Source organism: Prunus dulcis, chromosome 1 (assembly GCF_902201215.1).
Source record: "Prunus dulcis chromosome 1, ALMONDv2, whole genome shotgun sequence".
Lineage (NCBI taxonomy): Eukaryota > Viridiplantae > Streptophyta > Magnoliopsida > Rosales > Rosaceae > Prunus > Prunus dulcis.
The window spans coordinates 23,963,682-23,985,889 of NC_047650.1; the positions used below are offsets into that span (position 1 = coordinate 23,963,682).

A 22,208-nucleotide genomic window follows, 5' to 3' on the forward strand; every position below is an offset into this window, starting at 1 on the left:
GTAAATTCATCCTTTGGTTTGTTTTAGTGATATGGGCACTTGGGTATATGAACAAAACGCCAAAATTCGGTTTTGAATATTGGAATTTATAATACACAGTAAAAGCCAGAAACTGGGAAAACAAAAAACGAAAAAAACACAGTTCTTAAAGTAACCAAACAGATCTATCTATTCACATTCTATCTAGTCCAGTCTTTTTCTGCGACACAAAAACCTTCTTCTGAGAGCTGAGATGAGACACAACACAAACACTCTCTCTCCCTTTCACTTTCGCTTGTCAGTCAAACCCCCGCACATGTGCATCTGACCCCACACACGCACACCCGCCCATCAAATCAAATCAGCCTTTCGCCACCTCATCACCAATCAAATTCGAACTCGAAGCCCGGCTCATCCCACGTGTACGGCTCCTGATACGCTTCAGCTCCTCTACTACTTCCCTGGCATCTGGACGGTCGTCCTTATCCGCCGCCACGCACCTGAACGCCAGCTCCGCCGCCACATCAATGCCGTCGATCACCTTTCCGTCGACTATCAAAACCGGGTCGACGACCTGGTGGAGCAGACCCATCTGGATCTTGGACACCACCAAGTCAGCCAACGCCAGCTCCCTCTTGTCCCTCCTCTGGTCCACCGCTCTCAACCCGGATATCAGCTCCAGCAGCACCACCCCGAAGCTGTACACGTCACTCTTGTCCGTCAACCGGAACGACCGGTGGTAATCCGGGTCCAAGTACCCGGGCGTCCCTTGCGGGCCGGTCCAGACATACCCGGACGTAGACGACGACGTTTCGGGGAACACTAATAGCCTGGACAGCCCAAAGTCCCCAACTTTGATCCTCATGTCTTTCTCCACGAATATATTCGACGACGTTATGTCTCTGTGCACCACCGGAGGCACCACCGAGAAATGCAAGTACTCCATAACCATGGCCGTTTGCAGAGCAATGTCGACCCTCACCTGCCACGTCAGAGACCCTTTACGGTACAAGCTCTTCGGGCCGTGAAGGTGGTCGGCGAGAGTTCCATTAGGGACGTAATCGTAGACCAGAACAAGGCCTCTTGGATCGCTGCAATAGCCGTGGAGTTTGACCAGGTTTGGGTGGTCAATCGAAGAGAGTATCAAGATTTCGTTGCAGAAGCACTTGTTGGAAAAGGCTCGACCAGAGGCGGCGCCATGGTGGGGCTTGTGGAGATACTTCACCGCCACGACCCGCCCATCGTAGAGCTGACCCAGATACACTGACCCGAACCCGCCGTCTCCGATTTTGCGCTTCGGGTCGAACCGGTTGGTGGAGGATTCGAGCTCTTCGTATGTGAAGACTGGTGGGAGAAGACTAGCTGAGAGGTGGCGATGGAGGAACAGGGTTGTTGGGTCTTCTTCTGTGGCAGAGGAGCTTAATCTTCTGGACCTGAAAATGGCTATAAAGACTGAGACAATGATTAGGAAACAAGCCAATGTGAATACAGAGGACAAGATGGCGATTCGATTGGGGCTGTCTTTGCTAATCCATGGTGGTGAAAAGTGAGGTATGGGGCGAAAGCAGAGGAATTGCTTCTCTGGGTCAGAGGAATTGAAGCCACAGAAGCCATTGTTGGCCTGACAATCTCTGCAGCTGGAAAAGTAAGAGTCTTGAGCTTCGTCCCACTCGAGCTCGATCCCCCATTTGAGGAAATTGTCGAGAAAGCCCAAGACATCGCCTTGGCAGCCCTGCGCTGTAACAGGGCGGTGTGGAGATCCACAGTCATGGAGAAGCTTGAGTGGGTTTTTGATGAGCTTGCATTCCCAAGGACAATGGCTGCAGTTGGGAAGAGTTGGAGGGGAGCAAGGTTTGAGAACGGAGAGCCGAGAACAAGAAGCGTCGGAGATTCGGAAAGGCGAGGCAGAGAGGTTGATGGAGCGGTCGGGGATGGAGAGAAAGTGAGGGAACGAGCAGTTCGTGTCGGCTGATTTTGTAAGTGAGCTTGTTGAGTTGGTGATGTGAGGGGAGAGAACCAGTGAGGCGGAGCTGGGTTCGTAGCGAAGGAGAGAGAAAGAGAAGTTATTGATGGAGATGGTGGAATGAGGAGCAGCGCATTTGATTTGAAAGGAAGGGTGGCCACAACCAGGTAAAGAAGAGAAAGGAAAGGGAGGTGGTGAAGTGAATGGTGGACATGAAAACGTGGAGGAGGAGGCCTCTGGTTTTGAAGAACATGAGTGGGTGGCTGTGGAAACTGAGAAGATTGTCAGTAGGAGGAAGACAAGGGCTGCTGAGAGTGTGGTTGAGTCTGGTGGAGGCATGGATGGGAATGGGAATGGGAATTGGAATGTGGTGAATGAGAGAGTGTAAAGAGTGTAGTTTTAAAAGTCATGAAAAAGATAGAAATGAGATCTCGAAATGAATTGAATCTGATGTAGAGGAGGGAGGAGGAGGGTCACGTGAAGCAAGGTGGAAAGAAGACAAAAAAACTCGAGAGGGGTGGGTGGAAGAATGGCGATCGAGGTCTGTGTTGAATATTTATTTACCTCTTTGTTTCTATTTTCATAGATTTCTTACCTGTTTCTCTTCTTTTCCTTTTCTTTCTTCTATTCTCTTTCAATTGCAGCAGTCATAAATGCTTTTACTTTTTAACTTTTTAGAGTGTAACAGCACATTCTTAGTACTTTAGCTTTCTGGGTCTGAAATTACTTTGGTAAGCAACTTCTTCTGTATTTTTCCTCCTCCATTATTGAGCTTTAAGGTTGAGGTTCAGAAGGTCTTTCCCTGTCGACATATATTCGTTGAGGTCGGAGATTAATGAATTACAAGCCCGTGGCACGCATGTGCCAATTAATTTTATTTTTTATTTTTTATTTTATTTTTAAATTTTTAAAAAAATAATATGAATAGTTATGTTCTATAAATGTGGACCTATTAATTGATTTGATTTTTTATTTTAATATAAAAAAATATAAATTTATCATATTATTTTTATTTAATATTTAAATTAATTAAGAGTATTTTTTGATATTTTAAATGCTTTATATATATATAGAGATTATGACTCAATGTTAGATATATATAAATAAATAAATGGGACTTAAAAATGTGACATTGTTTGTTTTCTTATTGCTTGTGTTGACTGGGGGACATGCGAAAGCATTTGACAAACTAGGGAGGGTGAAAACATAGAATAGCCTTTTCTCTTTTCTTTTTTCTTTTTTTTAAAATTATAATGGTAAGGGGCCCCAAGACCAAAATGAGCATGGAAATTATAAAAAGCTCGTCGATTTCTGGGAAATAATATAAAAACAATTATCTTCTGTACTTGGTTACATGCAGCCGTGCAGTGGCAGAGCATAGGGGTCTCCGCTTTCAACATCAAGCAAGCTTAAATCAATTTGTTTTCCATTTTTGCCCTTGCTAGTGTTTTGTTGAAGTTAAGGCCTCAAGCCCAGATGCATGAATTGATGTTGTCTTGAAGACCCAGCGACACCAATGCATGGCCCATGAAAAACGTCCTTGTGGATGATGAATAGTGAATGATGTATACGATTTACTTTGAAATTTTGGATGGATGTGAATGATGAATGATGTTGAAAGGGCCCGTTCTGAATTTCCCAAACTCGAGGCGAATCCTGTGGAATTCTCGACATCGCCCTAATGTCGGGCCCACTTACTAAAAACCGAGACTTTCTACCGAAATTTCGGCAAAGTCTCCTCTGTAAATTGAACATTTCCCAAAATTCAACATGCATAAAACACAATTTAATATCTACAACTGGCAGCATGCACGATATAATTCCATACAATTCACAAAAACGGCCTTCGTCCTTTCAATAATTCTCAACTACCAAGCATGCTAGCAAATCAATTCATGCATTAAGCAAGGCAAACGATAAATTCAAAATATAAATTATGACTAATAAATTTCAACATAGGAGGTTTTAACCTCTTAACACGATTACATCTATGTCCGCGTAAATTTCAGGACCAAGGACAAGGTCCGAACCAACCTCAAAGGAACAACAGGACTAACATTTAGTCTGCGGCTGCACCTAATAACCTTAGGCTGCCTACGTACCCTTCCTGAGGGATCAAGCCACACGTAGTTCTTCCATAAAACCCAATTCCGCACATAGGCAATACCTTATTTCTTTTCTCTGTATTTCACATAATCTCCCCCTACATCGGTACTACCAACGCCACGTATGGGGCCTGTCAACATGCCGAATAACATACGCCACGTGCAATCATACCATACTATCACAATATCTCCCCATAACCTAGTACAACCAACGCCACGTATGGGGTGACAGGACCCGACCCAATTTCAACTTTGGAATCCGAGTCGAATCCTGTGCGTGTCCGACATCTGGCGAATGTCAGGCACAAAAGACCTTTTTACCCTTCTCGTCTCAAATTCTTTTCAGATTTCCCTTAGACTTCTGCCGAAATTTCGGCAGAGTCTCCCCTGTATTTTAACCAATCCCAAAATTTTCCACCTGTTAAACAATCAATAAATTCACACCAACTGCCAGAATATCTCAAATAACCCATCTCAACTCTAGTTTCACAGTTTCAACTAGATATCAGAGCATTTTCTAAGTTTCCGACTTTCAAGGATTTTCTATAAAACTCTACCTTACGTGGTGACGCGGAAGCTTTGAATGGCTCGGTGGTGGATCCCGCGTACTTCTATGGCCTGGGGGCGAAAAACAAGTTGAAAAGGTGAGTGGACAAAAATAATGTTCTTGAAAACAATTTTATAAACATAATAACCCCCATTTAAAAATAAGAAGAAGTCTAAATTGAGGGTTTGTCTAGATTTCAATATAGAGTATTCAAATAAGCATGTAAAAGCCTACTGATGACTGTGCTTGTATAACTGAACCAATATGTAAAGATATAAATGCACGAATATCAAGAAACTGATATAAAATAACTGAAAGTCATACTTGAATAAAAGAAAACTCAAATCCTCTTAAATTACCACCTATTTGTACCCATGTCATGTCCGTCAATTCCCCTGGCAGGTCTCGGGCGCTACGCAGTCTACCCGAGCTGCAAACTAGCGAAATCAGGGGACTATGATCAGCCTGATCCGCCGGCAGATTCCTCGATGACACCAAGTCAGCTCGAGTCGCTCTGGCAGGATGCAGGGGACCGTAGTCAGCCTGATCCGCAATCCTGGCAGGTCTCGAGGACACAGAGTCAGCCGAGCCGCAATCCTGGCAGGTTCTCGGGACACCAAGTCTGCCGAGCCGCAAATCCTGGCACTCACGGTCCGAGCGTCCCCGTAACTCGTGAGGCAAAGTCAAGTGCACTGACATAAACTGAAATCGGACTGGATGTCCGTAGACATCGGTCCAACTGTGGGTAATCACCAAAGAAAATGGGTACGAGGTGGTTTTAAAATAAATTCCTTTAGAAAAATATCTGAGTAATAACTGTAAAGCTCAAGTTGTGCTGCGGTCTCAACTGATTCCAACCTCAAACTCTGTTTCTATAACTGGTAAATAAGCAGCACAGACTTATAGAACTATTACTGTACTAATCATGTTCGGAACCACAATAAAGCTTACTCAAGATCAAATAAAGAAATTTATTCAAATAAACTCATTTATAAAAACTCATTTATATAAAATCAATATAAAATCACTTATGAAATCTTATTTATAGAAATCCTTTATATAACTCATTTATATAAAATAATTCATGAAAGAAAGTCCACTCACTGCTGGTCCGAGCTAGCTGGACCCTTCGAAGGTCCCTCCTGTGGGTTAGCTGGACTCCTGGTGCCTGATTATCCAAGAATAATAAATTAATAAACTGCTGGACAAAAAGAATTTAAATTAAACACCCTGCCCCCGGCTCCTAGAAATACGTGCATCTCATCCCAAGTTACTCCTATGCCCACATTAGCCCTTTCAGACACTTGGACCAGTTTTGGAAGGTCCGACGCTCAGCTAAGCGATAAACTGCCAGATCGGCCGACCCGGGACCCCGTGGGTCCACGATCTCCGATGGCCAATCTGGGCTTCCCTGAAGGTTCCTTACAGAGAGGGAACCATGTTCTGCGAGTTTGGTCCAAAACGGACGGTCGGATTGGCCAAAATCGCGTTATCGTTTAAAATCCAAACCCTAGCCCCAGGGTTCGCGATTTCGGAGTATCCGGGACTCCGATTCGCAATCCGTCGAATCCTACACGATCCTGAGGTCATGTAGACCGACATATCCGAAATCCAGCGCGATCCGATTATTTGACGACACTGCACCCACGGATCGCGCGATATGGAAAATCCGTTCGGGGCTCAAACGGACTCCGAATCGAGATCCGCAAAATCCTACGCGCTCGTGACGACACGAGGGTCACAAAACTGCACAGAATTACTTCACCACCCTCGCCCACGCGCCCCAGCACGCGCGGGCAGATTTGGGTGTCTTAAGCGATTTCGGGTGGCCGAAAAATCTCGGAACCGAGACTCCAAACTCCTACCCTAGGTAAAACACCCCATTTGGAGTCACTTTTGTTCTTGGACATACCCCAAAAAGTGACCAGAAACAGTAGTTTTTGGCGGCCTAAGTTTCGGCCAGAATTCAAGTCGAAAATTGATCGCTTTAGAGCTAAAATCGATCGAAACCCATACATCCATCAGCTAGAACGTGAAAAATAGCTAAGAAACCATACCTTACTCGATCGATTTGGTGGAGAATTGAAGGAGAAATTCGAGCTGGAAGTTCGGGTGGATTCGGACGAACATCCGTCGGAAAACATGGTTTTCCGATCAGCTCCGGGCGGCCCAAGGGTGGAGGTCGGTCAGGTTTTGACGGCGAGAGGGAGGCGGACCCGATGGTACCCACGGATCAGTTCGGCCTGTGGTGGCCGGGCCGTCGCCGAGAAGGTGAAGGGTCGCAATGATCGGGTGCGACGGGAGAGAAAGAGAGAAGAGAAAGTGACGAGGGAGAGGAGAGAGAAAGGATAAAAATCTGACTTTTTGGCCAAATTATCATTTTGCCCTTCGCGGTATTTAGACCATATCTTCTTCGTTACAGCTCCGATTCGGGTCTACTCCGTGGCTACGAACTCGTTTCGCCACGCACTACGCAATGGAGTAAGCGAAATTCTCAAATTCTTTCTCGATTAAAAAGTCAAATTTTCTCCCATTAAAATATGCGAGGGCAAACTTGTCTTTTTGGTAAAAGATATTGTCCTTACTTTTTAGATATTTTCTTTCTTTTTAGATATTTTATTTTGGGTTATTACATGGGGCCTGTCTCAACGCCGGATAACCTACGCCACGCGAGACCTGCACATCATATCACATATCTCCCCATACGCCGGTACAACCAACGCCACCTATGGGGTCTGTCTCAACGCGGGATAACCTACGTCACGCGAGACCTGAACATCATATCACAATCTCTCCCCATACGCCAGTACAACCAACGTCACGTATGGAGTCTGTCGACACGCCAGATAACCTAAGCCACGTGCGACCTCAACATATTATCACGTAATCTCCCCATACGCCGATACTACCAATGCCACGTATGGGGCCTGTCCGCACGCCGGATAACCTACGCCACGTGGGACCTAACTTTCACAGGGTGGTACTTAGAGTGTAACCAAAATCCGGGGAGGTACCTAAGGTAGTGCGTATAGCACTTCAAACTGACATTCTAGACTCTTTTGTACCCTTATACAAACATACATATTAATTCTAATATTGTGTAGACCCCAACAATAGTCTAGCACCTGAAAATCCCCCTGGGAAGGTGAGATTACTCCGGGAGACTCACGGTCAACTACGGGTCAAACTACCCTAACCCTGGTCAAACGGGCCGACGGGGACCACGACCTCCAAATTCCGATCCGAAAGTTCCTATGGGTTCTGCAAGGTATAGGACACTCGTCCTGCAAGTTTGGTTCAGATCGGACGGTCAGATCGCTCACGATCGCACGATCTGACGGTTATTATAAAACATAAACTTTAAATTATTAAATCGGAACATCCGGGGCTCCGATTCACAATCCGTGAAATCCTACACGATCCTAGAAATACCTAGATTTACATATATTAAATTTAAGACCATCCAACGGTCCTAACCTATCGAACCTGGATGACGCACAATAGGCGATATCCGTTCGATAGTCAAACGACGTCCGAATTGAGATCCGTGATATCCTACGCACTCGTGACAACCTAAGGATCTCATCGCGACATAATGCTACTCCACCACCCTCGGCCACGCGCCGCCACAGCCGCGACAGCGTTGGGTGTCCAAAGCAATTACGCATCGCCGAAAAATCTCAAAACCACAGCTTTAAACTCCTACCCTAGGTATAACACCCTATTTGGAGCCACTTTTGTTCTTGGACCTAACCCAAAAACTGACCGGAGGTGGCCGAAATCGCGATCCCAAAACCTGCCAAATTTCAATTCGAGAATCGAATTGACTACGCTAAGAACCGATCCAATCCTACCCAACAGGCAGCTAGAGCATGAAAAGTAGGTGAGAAACCATACATCGCTCGTCGAAATCGGTGGCCGGAGGAGGGAGATTGACGATAGCGGAGATCGAATGACACCGGCCACTTCTTCTCCATTTTTCGGCCAAACCACGGCGGCTGGAGGCGAGAGTCGGCTGGGGCTGGAAGAGGACGACGCCTTGGTCATTTTAGTACCGGCCCCGTCCACAGCCGTGGTAGGTGGCCGGAATTTCAAGGAGAGAAAGAGAGAGAGAGAAAAAAAAAAATCTGATTTTTATAAAAATCTCATTTCGAAATAATTACGATTGTGCCACTGGGTTTCTTTTGACCATATCTCTCTCGTTACAACTCCGATTCGAGCCTACTACATGTCTACGAACTCGTCTCAGTACGACCTATCCAAAAATACTAGTCACCGCCTCAAACTCCCTCTGGTTAAGAAAATGACCAAAATACTCCTATCTCAATGGTAAATTTATAATTTCCCTTAAATAATTTAAATAACTTAAATAAAGGTTTTAATTTGGAGTCGGGGTGTTACAGATGCATATGTTTTAGTTTAAAAGGTGTAGGGGTCTTTTTGTTTCAACAACCTGACGAATGGGCTTGAGCTGCAATAAGAAGAAAACGAATAGAAATTCTCCAAATGCTTGAGTTCAAGAACCAAGCCCCCAAAAGAGTTTTTGAAAAGTCTAATGAAACTTTAGAAAAACACTCTTAGGTTCTTTCCACCAATAGCCAAATAAACATGATAAATCGATTAATGGCTTAGCTTGAGGAGCTTGTGGCATAGGAGCTAAGCTTTCACAAGTTTAGCAATTTGAGAGAGAGAGAGAGAAGCATGGGTTTCTTACAGAGAACGAAAGTTTGTAGTAAGACAGAGGAAAATTAGAACGATTTATATCTTAAGGGAAGAAGAAAAACAAACGAAGAAGAAGATTGTAACACCCTGACTCTAAATTAAATTTCTTAATTTAATTAATTTTGAATTTACGGATTTACCATTGGGGCAGGGGTATTTTGGTCATTTTATTACCTGGACAGAGTTTGGGGCAGTGGCTGGTATTTTTGGGTAGATCGTATTGAGTTGAGTCCGTAGACACGTAGTGGGCTTGATTCGGAGTTGTAACGAAGAAGTTACGATCAAAATATCGACAGTGGCAAAATCGTAAATATTTTGAAGTTGGTTTTTTTTAAAAAAAAAACCAAATCTCTCTCTCTCTCTCTCTCTCTCTCTCTCTCTCTCTCTCTCTCTCTCTCTCCTGCGAACCAGAAACCCTCCTCCCTTTTTATTTTTTTGGCCCTTCTCCCTTTTTATTTTTTTGGCTTGCGACGGCAGCAACTTCCCACCGTTGCCACCGCCACCACACACCCCCACTTGGGGCTGCACCGGTCCCGTTAGAACTGCCTCACTTCCCTCTTCGATTCTAGACCGGTCCCAGCCTCGATCCGCCGTCGTGGAAGCCGAAAACAGCCACGAAACGAAGCTGCTTTGACAGTTTTTCATCCAAATTTCGGCCTCTCGTTCTCTCTCATTTCTCCACCAAATTTGACGAGTAAGGTATGGTTTTCAACCTATTTTTCATGCTCTAGCTGACGGTTGGGTAGGATTTCATTAATTTTAAGCATAGGTCAATTGAATTTCAACTTAGGGTTCGGCTGGTTTTGGATTTCCGATTCCGGGCACTGTAGCAAACTTGCATTTTTGTCCCAATGCGATCTCCTAGTTGTCACGAGTGCGTAGGATTTCGCGGATCATGAATCAGAACCTCGGATGTTCCGATTCAATAATTTAAAGTTTGAAGATTTTTCGACAACCGTCCGATCGTGAGCAATCTGCGACCTAACCGTCCTTTTCGGACCAAACTTACGGGACATGTGTCTTAAACCTTGTGGAACTCTTAGGAACTTCCAGTTTGTTCCGTTCCTCATACACTCGCTAGAAACCCGGGAAATTAGGATTTTAATTCAAGTTCTCGTTCGAAACACTTTGTATTAATCTCGTATTCGTATTCTGAAATAGGTACTCCGACCACGCATACGCAGCAGGCGAGACCCTCTCAGGGTCAGACAGTGTTGGACTACTTGTGAATGGACTTTGTTTTCAACTTATAAGCATGGTTTTATGATGAGAATTTTATGCATATTAATTAAATAGTTATTGAAATGCATGTTATATTTAATAGTTAAATTCTTTATTTTCACAAAGTATTGGTAATATATTTTGGGTTTTGAATATATTTGAGTATCTTGAGTATGTATATATGGATTTTGAGAATTTATATATATGTTTGGCTATATGTGGGGTACTTGGGTTGTTGAGATGAGATTTTGGAAAGTGATGAGTATAGAATGTCAATTTGGAGTGCTATAAGCACTACCCTATGTACCTCCCCAGCTTTGGAACTTGGATACGAAAACTTGAGATACTTGGAAATGTCGGAACCCGGGGCATCCTTGACGGGATGTTGCTGTAGACCCTTGATTGGGTAGTCCGCACGCGTAGGACTGGTCACAGACGTACGAGTTTTGAGGGTATCGACTATACGTGCTGGCTGAGAGTTAGTCCCCCAGTTGGATGGCTCGTTCCCTAGTTACATGGTGAATTGAAGACTCTTCGTGGGGACTCTGCCATGATGACTAGTCAAACAATCCCCCGGTTGGATTGTTTCCCCGGTACAACTAGGTGTGGGTCATATTTATATTATTATTATATATGTATATATATCTCTTATATTATATATATATATATATATATCTATATATATATATTTACATATGTATATAATTATTCATTCATTCTTGTTTTTCGGTGAGGATACTTTCTTGCCGGTCGTGCCAATGGGTACGCTTTCGAGAGTTTGGTTTGGGACTTATAATATTTAATTGGTGGGTTTGTTTAGTGTTCTGTTTGGATTTCGAACTTGGCATCCGGCATTGGTTTGGTTTTGACATATATAAATATTTATTTGATTTTGATGATTTGGGATGCATTCGGATTTCTTGCTTGGTTTATTAAACAGGGGGGTTATATTATGTTGGTTTACACTGAATTGAACTTTATTTTTGTCCACTCACATTTTTCTGTTTTGCGCCCCCAGCCAGTAGTCGACTGAGCTCCGCAGCTGAGCCGGATCGTGTGCTCACGAGCCTTGAGCCTTCGTAAGATTCCTTCATTCTGTTTCCCTTGAACTTTGTTTTTGTTGTATTTAAATTCCTTAGATATCCTCTGTTATTGCCCTTGCTAGGGTTTGATCTTTGAGGCCAGAGGCCTTTGTTGTAAACTGTTTATTTGCTTTAAAGCATGCTACTGGTTGGGTACCTTAAACTGTGAATTTTGAGCATGTTGAATTTTTGGGGAAATGTTCAATTTACAGGGGAGACTCTGCCAAAATTTTTGGTAGAAAGTCTCGATCCTTAGTAAGTGGGCTCGTTTGAGTAAATTCTCAGATACTTGACAAAGCTTGGTCAGGCTCTGGATGATGGGTTGGTTTTCTAGGTAGCAAAAACCTTCTTTTATAGCCACAAAGAACCCTAATTTCATCTAACATTTTCCTTCCTTTTTCATTACTTCTTTCCACTTTATCTTCTTTGGTGAAATTCTCCCATCCAAGGTGCATAGGAAAAGAGTTCTTTATGGTTCCAAGGTTTTGGCATGTCTGGCCTTTCTCCATAGGGATGAAGCGCCACTAACTTTCTTCTTGATTTTCCTATGGGGGCTAACAGAGGAAAAGGTGGGAATGGACATGCTGTTTACCCAACCGGTATACCTCTTGCTCACATGGATTTTCTCTGGTTTTTGTGTTGGCTTCGGTTGACTCCTTTGGGCAAAGGTTGAACATGTCTGCTAGATATTTTATAGAGTGTTGGGTTGGGCTTTTTCCAAGGCCATAGGTTGGTGATATTCTACTCTTCAGCGACTAGTCAGTTTGTTTTCGTCAAGTTGCTGGAAGCAGTTTGCCTGTTGCGTTTTTAACAAAGTATTTGGGCATTCTAATTAACATTGGGTTTTCTAAGCAAACTACTGTATTCTTCCTAAGGCATTGAGTCATGTTCTCTCTCTCATGCTAGCCCATGTTTTGGAGCCAAGAAATGGGCTCGAGTTTTGGTGCTCGCAAGTAGCCCAAAATTCTCATTCCTTGATCCTTTAACTGGGCCTAGTGAATGCTTGTACCCATCCACACCACAGCCTTCTCAGCAAGCCCCGAGTAATTTTGTGGCTTGAGCCCACTGAAGCTTGTGGCATAGCTTGGTGTTAGAATAATAGCTCTTCTTGCATGACACCTACGCTTGTGCTTGAGTTTTATTATGCTGTAATAGGCTATAATCGAGCCAAGTAATACCGAACGGGTATGTGAGCGTGATTTTGTAAAGTTGGCATGCTTTTGGCCCTTTTGCGCGTGCTTACTTGGCATGACACGTGGCCCATACCTTGTATTGGTGTGTCCTGCAAATTCTCTTTTATCCCGATTGAGCTTCTTTTGCGTTCAATTATCCGAGTTGGGCCAAGAATTAATCTGGGCTTAGCCCCTTGGATTTTTTGGGCCTCAACAAAAGGATTGATTGAATGAATGAGTTTGAATCTGTTGTGATGTGAATGGTGAATGAATTTCAAGTAGATTTTGAATGAATGTTTGAGCTTGAATGAATTTAGAGTCTAAATGTTTTCAAGCAAGTTTTCACAAAACCGAGGTAACCGGTTAATCGAGATGATTGGTTTCTCACCTCATTGGTCGGCACACGGTTTGAATTTTCTCCAAACCGGTGTTCATAGTTCGACGTACAATTTAAGCTCAAAATTAAACCAAACCAAACTGAGTCCACCTCTATTTGGCACTATGATTTGGGACAACATAGCTCAAGAATTCTATCGTGATGAGGGAATGAAGCCTTATCTCTTAACCGTTGAATCAAACTAATTAATTAAATTTAACTATTAATTAATTTGATCCAATAATTAAGAGATATGATATCATCTAAATAAGAGTCTTATTATAGAATGACTCGAGCTGAGCTTCAATTTGTTTTGTGCTTCGTCTACAACTTTATTTATTTATTTTTATTTTTAAATTAGCGCTATCATTCAGAGTCACAATCGGTTTGACCTTGTACGCTCACGCTTGGTGTTGTATATATTGTATTTTACTGAAATTGGCACTGCGACAATCAGGGACCTGATAAAACCAACGGAGTTTTAGCATGAGAGAGGCCAATTTTGCGTTTTGTAAGTATATTATATTGGAATATTTGATGGATGGATGGAAAGATAGTGACATGAAAATCCAGTAGCTTATTATTCTGCCCCAACCATTTTCACTACACCAGCTAATGCCAACACAGCGTCTACTTTTCCAGAACTAGTCATCTTCTCTAAGTAAGAAGCCCATTTAAATGGACAGGATAATGGGAAGGGGAAGATAATGGAGATGAGAGAGGGAATATAAAATAAAATAAAATAAATACGAGAAAGATAATTAAGTGATATTCTATATATATATATATATTTGTTGTAGAGTACGCCGGCCTAAAACGGTTTCATCCTCGTTTAATATTAAAATAATTTAAAGTAATTTAAACTATCATTTTTGTAAAAAGAACAATATATTAGATATCGTTATTTCTAGTTAAAACATGTAGGTTCTTAACCTCTCAAGTGACAAATTTAAGGGGATTTTCAGTCATTTAATACATTAATTGTATTTGTTTCTAGAGACGAAGAAATTCATTCTTGAATTGGTGCATGTAAATCAATCCCCCTTTTTTTGGTGGTGGAGGTAAGTTCAGTCTTTGTTTGACAGAATGAATTACGGTCCACTAACATGAGCTTCTAGACAATACGACACCACCCCCGGACGCGTTACCAAGACAAATCATCCAATGGTCAATTCTGCATCTCCCTATGTAGTCACGGAGAAACTTGCGTGCAACACGATTAATACTGTTTTGTTATTTTTAATCAATCATTTTATTAGACATAATATAATTAAAAACAGTGCTATTCCACTTTCATATATAAGTTTTTCTGCTAGTCACGAGCTACCCCAAATCCCAAAACCCCCCGTATATATTCTTTGACTCAATTAATTTGTTTCCACCAGGAAACTTCATCATCTTCCTCAGTCAATTAACAAGTCCCAGATCGTCATTTCCTTCTCATCTTCTGCTCTCGCCATCGTGCCAACTTATAATATTATTATGACTTCATCGTCAATGTGTGAACAAGTTTAATACCAACAAGCAATTTCCAAACAAACCAACCTTTTCCAAATCACCTCAATTTCTCCATTTTTTTATTCTTCTTACTAAAATCCCACAACTATAATCAATTTCATCTTCATCACTCTCAACTTGATCATTGATCATCACCATGGAGTTCTTCAACACCGCCAAGGCTGTGAAGCTCCGCAGTCACCTCGACAAGTACCTCGTCGCCGACGACAACCAAGAGTCCGTGCGCCAGAGCCGAAACGGCGCCTCCCGAAAAGCTCGCTGGACAGTCGAGCTCGTCGACAACAAATCCCACGTCGTCCGCCTCAAGAGCTGTCACGGCCTCTACCTCGCCGCCGCCGACCACCCCTTCCTCCTCGGCATGACAGGCAGAAAAGTGCTCCAGGCGGAAGCCGACAAGAGCATGGACTTCAAGTTCGAGTGGGAGCCCATACGCGACGGCTTTCAGCTCAAGCTGCGGACGTGGTGCGGCAAGTACTTGCGCGCCAACGGTGGGCCGCCGCCATGGAGGAACGCCGTCACTCACGACGACCCTACCACGTCCTCCACCCAGAACTGGATTTTGTGGGACGTCATCGAGGCCGAGGTCCCGGCTTCCGAGTCTCTCACGGATTTTTTACTGTCGCAGCAGTCGAGTTTTTCGTCGTTTTCTGATGAACTTAACGGGTCGGAGTACGGGTCGCCCGTTTCGGTTTTTTCGACAAAGTCGCCTACGCTGCTGTCTCCGAAACCGTCTTCAAATAAACTCGCTAAGCAGGTATGTTTTTAATGTTTATTGTTTAAAAAAATAATAATTATATGATTAGTTTGATAATTGAGTAATTAAGAAGCTTCATTTGTTAATTATGATTAATTGTTGATTGATTCTACAAAGGCAAGGTAGTAGAGGAGAACTATTTCTCTATTTCCATTTCGTTGCACCTTTTTCCTTGTTTTTTACTCCATGTGTTACTTATCAGGATATGAGAAAGAGAATTAGATAAGAAAACAAAAATAGGGAAGTTTTTCTCGTGGCAGAGGCTTATAGGTTTAGTGTTTGGATTAAATTGTTGTCATGATTTTAGGGATGGAAAGTGTTTGACAAGCAGCAGTGTATTGATATCTGGTGACTAGACATAATGTTTGATTGATTAATTGGGTATGCATGTACACTTCTAAATGTGTAAGTAAGGAATCTATAAAGTATGATAAACCTAATTTTGGTGGGAGGATTTTTATTCACCACTTTAACTCAAGGTGTATGCTCATTATTCTTCTCAACACGTCAACACTTGACACGTATTCATAAGCATAACCGTGGTTATATAAATTAAAGTAAAAAGTTAACTATAATTATATCTATAGACACGTATCAAGTATTAAGAGTTAAAGTGGTAAGTAAAAATATCATACGGCAATTCCTTTTGTCAGTGGGAGCTTGGTGTTGATTTATTATGAGAAGAAAGTAGAAAGAAAACGGACCTACTTCATTTTAATCTCACATATATAATATGAATCTTACTTTGTGGTTGAAAATGAAAAGGTTAATACAAAATGTGGGAATTGTGTATTCTAGAAGCAAAAAAGATGGAAGCTATCGAATTTACCTTTTGTTAGTAAAATATTGTTTTGAAGTTGCAATTTTTCATATCTTTTGTTTGTTTGTTTAATTACAATATTGCAGATTGATCTTTGTCTCCTTATTTGGCTGATTATTGGAGATATTTTTGTGTGCAAACTGCACACCAACCCTTACGCACTACAACTTAATGGGCACAGAGAGTGGACACAAAAAACCGCACTACTTCAAACAAACACAAGACATTTTGGTCATAAAAAACATTATTGATTGATTTCATCATTTTGAACATGATGTAGTTATACATCTTTGTCATATGTTTGCACTACCATAATGAAAGTGGACCATTCTACCCTCGTATGCAAACACGTAATTACTAGTTGTTTTCAAAACTATAAATACACAGAAAAGCAAGGTGGTAGTAGTAGATAGATCATACCTGTTTTCAGTTGTGATGATTTTGATATTTCTAGGTAGGTTCACATGGCTCTGGACAATGGATGTCTAGTGGATTTTCATACCTTTTTTTTCAATTGCTTCAAAATGAAGATATCAATTTATTTATTTATTTATTTATTTTTTTAAGGGAACACAGCAATTACAATAATAATATATATATATATATATATATATATATATAAAACAAACAAATTTAAATAAAATAATAAACAATAAATGGGCTCGGCCCAGGACCCTACATGCAGTGGGCCCATCATAGCCTCCCACACGGAACCTACTACGAAGAAGCCAGGCCACGTACACAGAACCGCGTTGTACTAACCCGGCTGTGTGATGGCGCTGACTAGCCTTTGTCTTAGCTCACAAGCAATACAAATACAAATGCGAGGATAGGATTTCTCATCCGCTTGCGTGTCTGAATCCAAAACTGAAAAAATCCCAATTAGATTCAAACCTTCTTCAACATTTTTCCTTCTCTGAGTTAAAATCTTCAACTCTATTTTTTCTGTTCCAATCAGACCAATTCGAACAAGTTCAGAATCGGCATGAACCTCTTCCAAAACGCCAAGGCGGTGCGCCTCCGCAGCCACCACGACAAGTACCTCCTAGCCGAGGAGGACGAAGAGTCCGTGACCCAAGACCGAAACGGGTCATCCAAGAAGGCCCGATGGACCGTCGAGTTCGTACCCGAATCCGATACCATCATCCGCCTCAAGAGCTGCTTCGGCAAGTACCTCACCGCCTCCAACCAGCCCTACCTGCTCGGCATGACCGGCCGGAAAGTGCTCCAGACTCTGCCCCGGCGGCTCGACTCCTCGGTGGAGTGGGAGCCCATCAGAGAAGGCACCCAGGTCCGGCTCCGGACCCGGTACGGCAACTTCCTCCGAGCCAATGGGGGCCTGCCTCCGTGGCGCAACTCGGTGACCCACGACATTCCTCACAGAACCGCCACTCAAGATTGGGTTTTGTGGGATGTGGATATCGTCGAGATTCATATTCAGTCTCCGGTGCATAAACCTTCGGCCCCACAGCCTCTTCCCCATTCCGATTCCCTGGAATTCGATTCCAGCTCCCCTTCTGCTGTTTCGATCAAATCCGACCATTTTTCCAGACAAGAGGTTTGTTTAAGAATTGGGATTTTCTATTTTCTTCCTTAAATCTTTAAAGTTGAAATCTTTCGAATTTTGAGTATTTTTTTTTTTCATGTTGGTGTTGCAGTCGAGTGATTCTTATGCGGAGTCGCCACCAAAGTCGGAGGGGAGGACAATATATTACCATATAGCTGAAGATAATGGTGATGTGGACGATGAAGCAGCGCAGGGTTACTCTATGACCTTCAAAGGAAATGGGGTTGAAGAGTTGACTCGTAAACTGGAGGAAGAGACGGGAATTGAGGGTCTCATTGTGTGTGCTCGTAGCCCTTTGAATCGCCAGCTCTTTCCCCTTCGCTTGCAGCTTCCCCCAAACAATGTCACTATGCAGGTTGTTCTGGTGCTGTCAAGTTCAAAAGGTGAGCCTTTTATTAGTTTCTAGCTTGTTAACATAATCTGTTCTCGGACTTGGAATGGTTTTCTGATTTGTTTTGTTTTACATTTTGATGCATCAGTTGGGCAATCTCTTGCAAAACAAGGTTTATTATAGGAGGGAGGTATCAAATGGAAATCAAAGTTTTGGTCAGGCTACTGCGTCTTCTGTACATATCGATTAGACTTGTTTGTATGTTAAAGCTTAAAAGGATTTGAATCAACGATAATGGGGGGAAGCCCTTTCTTTAGTTGATGTCTTGGCTATGGTGGAAGGACATATGCTAACGTTGTTGCCTTGAAATGTATGAATTCATGGCTTTGTTCCTCCTCCTCCTGCTGCCAGTTCTTCCTTTAACAATTATTTGTGGATTTAATCATTTATTTATTTATTTACGTATTTTGGTGGCTTAAACATGTGCTACTTTGAAATCTGAGGAACATGATTTACCCCACCCAAGACTTTCTCCCGCTTTAAACGCAGGTTATTGATAGACCCCTAATGGGAAACAGGTGAAGATTCTTTGACCCCAAACCAAACCCACGAGCTAATTTCTTTTTTAATTATTGTTTAGAATGTGACTTGTTCTCTCACAACGTGCGAAGGCAAACGCCAAGCCTCTTGCCTGAAAAATGTCGACGAAATGTTGGCAAATAGCCTTTTTCTATACATTTGCTGACTCGTGATACAATCATAAAACAGTGAAAAGTTACCAATAATCCATACAAGAGCAGATGCCGTCTATGAAGTGATGAAATCGAGCACGATCTCTCATGATAATCTCCACGTTGAATATTTTAGAGATCAATTTGGTTACCTTATGGCAGTCATTGCATATCCTCAGGTTCTTGAATATGCGTATAGGCACGCCAGGGTTCAAGATCAAGAGCCCAAAGGCAATGGCTATTCTCTCACTAGGTCATGACCCATTACTTCAAGCCTTTCTTTAAACACATCCAGAACCCTATATATTTCCCTACTGCGAGGGTGAGATGTGTCCCCTGCAAAAAATTCATGGGTAACACCATCTATCTCTATCAAACTACAGCCGGGCTCTTTCGCTACACCGTCAACTGTCATTAGTTTTCTAATCGATCCAACGTCGTTCCAACGGCTAGCTGAAGCATATACTCTTGACAGAAGCACGTAAACACCACTAGAAACACCTCCTTGGCCTCCTGTAGACTCGAGGATCTGCCTGGCCACTTCTTCACTTAGCTCAACACTAGCATGCTGCTTGCTACTTGCATCAAGAAGACTCCTCCATATTACAATGTCGGGTTTCATGGGCATTGTTGTCACCAAATTCAATGCTTCGTCGATGAAGCCGGCACGTGCCAAGAGATCAGCTAGGCATCCGTAGTGTTCTAATCGGGGTTCAATCCTGTACTTGTTTACCATCATTTCGAAAAACTTGCGTCCTTCGTTTACCATGCCTCTGTGATTACATGCACTCAGAACACCAACAAATGTGATGGAATTGGGCGCAAAGGTCTCCTTTTTAACCAAACGTTCAAAATATTTCAAGGCAGCCTCAGCTTGACCATGCATGGCAAATCCTAGAATCATATAATTCCATGTAGTTACATCACGTTTAGGCATTCTGTCGAAGACTTGCTGAGCAATTTCCAAGGACCCACATTTGCAATACATATCAATCAACGAAGAGTTTATCAAAACATCGTTTGCCAGACCACCATCACACTTCCTCAACACATAAGCATGAGCCCACATCCCAAAACACAAAGCACCCAAACCAGCACAAGCATTTATAATGCTCTGCATTGTGTACCCATCAGGCTCAAACATCTTCTGCATTTCATCAAACAGTTTCAGCGCAGTCTCAAACTCGCCAGCCCGAACAAATGAATCAATCATAACATTCCAGGACACAACGCTTCTTTCGCGCATTTTCTCAAACACCTTCTTCGCCAATTCCAAACGCCCACAAGAAGCGTACAAATGAATCAAACTGTTGTTAATATAAACATCCGAATCAAACCCGAGTTTAACAGCGCTGGCATGCGCTTGTTTCCCTTCGGACAAGGCAAACAAGTAGGCACAAGCTCTAAGAACAAAAGGGAACGTATATTGATCGGGCATAGCAACCCCTTCAGCTAACATTCTACAGTAAAGCAACATGGCCTGCTCTTCGCGCTGAGAGCTTCGTGCGCAGGCCCTGAGGAGAGTGTTCCACATGAACGAATTGGGGTTCTCAATCTGATTGAAAACCCGAAACGCGTAGTTTATATCGGCGAGCGAAGAGAAATGGAGGATTCGGCTATGGAGGAAGAGGCTGTGTGGGTTTGTGGTCGATGTGGCGCGCAATGTGTGAGCGTGTATCTGCTTGAGCTGAGACATGTCCGTACACTCGTTCAACAGGTGGAGAAGATGGGTGTGGAGGTGGGCGCGTGAGTCTCCATTATTGGAGCTGTGAAGAGGGAGATGATGATGAGGACGTGGGGTTGGTGTGATTGCCAGGACCATTGCCGCGCTGCCAAATCTTTGCAACGCCGTGAGAGATCATAAGCACACTGTTATTTTATCTTTTATGAAAAAATCACCTATATATTTTTCGTCGTGTGAATATGAAAATATCTACATATTTTATTATGCATACGAATATTATATGTATTTCTTTGTCAATTATTAAATTTAAATTACTGTTTATCATTGTGGGGACTTTTTCGTTCCGGCAGCTACTGCAAGCCTGGGTTGCTGTAAAGAGCCAAATGTGTGAAAATTGCCCCTGGTCTGAGTTCAAGAATTAGACTCCAAAAATACTTCGAAAGGGTAGCTGAGGCCTTAGGAAGCACATTGATTACCTTCACCAGCAAAACTAATAGTCGCTTACAGATAAATACTTAGTTTGGCATGAGAGGCTTGTGGCATGGAAGCAAATGAGTCATGAGTTTAGCATTAAAGAGAGAGAGGGATGTGATTTCCTATGAGAAACAGGGGTTTAAGGTAAGGGAAGAATGGTATTTTGAGAGGATTCGTTAAAAAGAGAGAGAGAGAGAGAGAGAGAGAGAGAGAGAGAGAGAGAGAGATAGAGATGGGAAGAACAATGAGTGTGTTGAGTAATTTTCCGGCAGCCTGACAAAAGCTATGTCAGACTTTGAAATGGCTTGCCAGAAGAGAAAATGGGAGGAGATGGAGGAATAGGGCACGAAATTGCAGGGCTTCAGGAGTGAGAAATAATGCTTGCTCTCTGGATGTGGGTTATAGCTAGTGGTGAAGTAGTGGGTGTGATTTTTGATGATGGGTAGGAAATGCTTTTTTTTATAGGCACTGAAAACTCTTTCTTCCCAAGAAACCCTAGATGGTTCCTCTCCAATCTGCCAAGTCTCTCCCCCCCCTTTCTCTTCTCTTCCTTTGATTCATTCCTATTTTGTGAAATCTTCCTTAGCCCAAGCACTCAAAGACAAGATTTTTGGAGGCTCTAGAGCCTTCCCGCGGCTGTTTCAGTGGCAATCTCCTATCTTTGGTTACCATATCTCTTTCTTTCCTCCCCTATCATGACAAGAGCTGGTATGAGAAAGAGATGGGTAACAACGTTGGTCTGAAGGGTGCTGTGTGCACTAATATCCTTTGGTTCTTCAAGTGGTTTGCCTTGGGTTTGTTTCTTGAACATGTGCTGGAGACTCTCAGCAGTCCACCTTCGTGAGTGGCTTTTGGCTTCTGTAGTTGTTTAGTCTCCAGCTATGTGCTGGAGACTTTCAGATATTTTCTTGGTTATTTGGGCCTTCCTAAGGTGATGGGTTAGTGTACCAAAGGAATGGGCCAGCCTCCTAAAGTGATGGACCATTTTTATTAGGGTGATGGGCCCATTTTATAAAGTAATGGGCTATCTATTTCCTAAAGTATTTGGCTATTTTTCCTAAAGTATTGGGCTTTTTTCTCTCATTTATGTTTACCCACATATTTGGGCTCAAGAAATGGGCTTGAGTTTTGGGGCTTCGAAGCAGCCCAAAACTTCCATTTC

General features: G+C 42.7%; 3 protein-coding genes across 3 annotated transcripts; 1 reads left to right on the forward strand and 2 right to left on the reverse strand.

Moving 5' to 3' along the window:
* Positions 1 to 48: 48 nt before the first annotated feature.
* Positions 49 to 2,471, reverse strand: LOC117635381 (LEAF RUST 10 DISEASE-RESISTANCE LOCUS RECEPTOR-LIKE PROTEIN KINASE-like 1.5). The gene has a single exon (XM_034369713.1). The coding sequence runs from the start codon at positions 2,279 to 2,281 to the stop codon at positions 341 to 343; it is 1,941 nt and encodes a 646-aa protein (XP_034225604.1). The 5' UTR covers positions 2,282 to 2,471; the 3' UTR covers positions 49 to 340.
* A 12,021-nt stretch (positions 2,472 to 14,492) lies between these two features.
* LOC117623032 lies at positions 14,493 to 18,637 on the forward strand. Its single transcript, XM_034353875.1, has 4 exons — positions 14,493 to 15,439; positions 17,218 to 17,817; positions 17,918 to 18,209; positions 18,306 to 18,637. The coding sequence occupies exons 1-4, from the start codon at positions 14,822 to 14,824 to the stop codon at positions 18,338 to 18,340; spliced, it is 1,545 nt and encodes a 514-aa protein (XP_034209766.1). The 5' UTR covers positions 14,493 to 14,821; the 3' UTR covers positions 18,341 to 18,637.
* Positions 18,638 to 18,858: 221 nt separating this feature from the next.
* Positions 18,859 to 20,743, reverse strand: LOC117623024 (pentatricopeptide repeat-containing protein At1g59720, chloroplastic/mitochondrial-like). The gene is given in 2 exon segments (XM_034353862.1): positions 18,859 to 19,144; positions 19,147 to 20,743. Coding segments are annotated over 2 exon segments (1,776 nt in total). The 5' UTR covers positions 20,711 to 20,743; the 3' UTR covers positions 18,859 to 18,932.
* Positions 20,744 to 22,208: the final 1,465 nt, after the last annotated feature.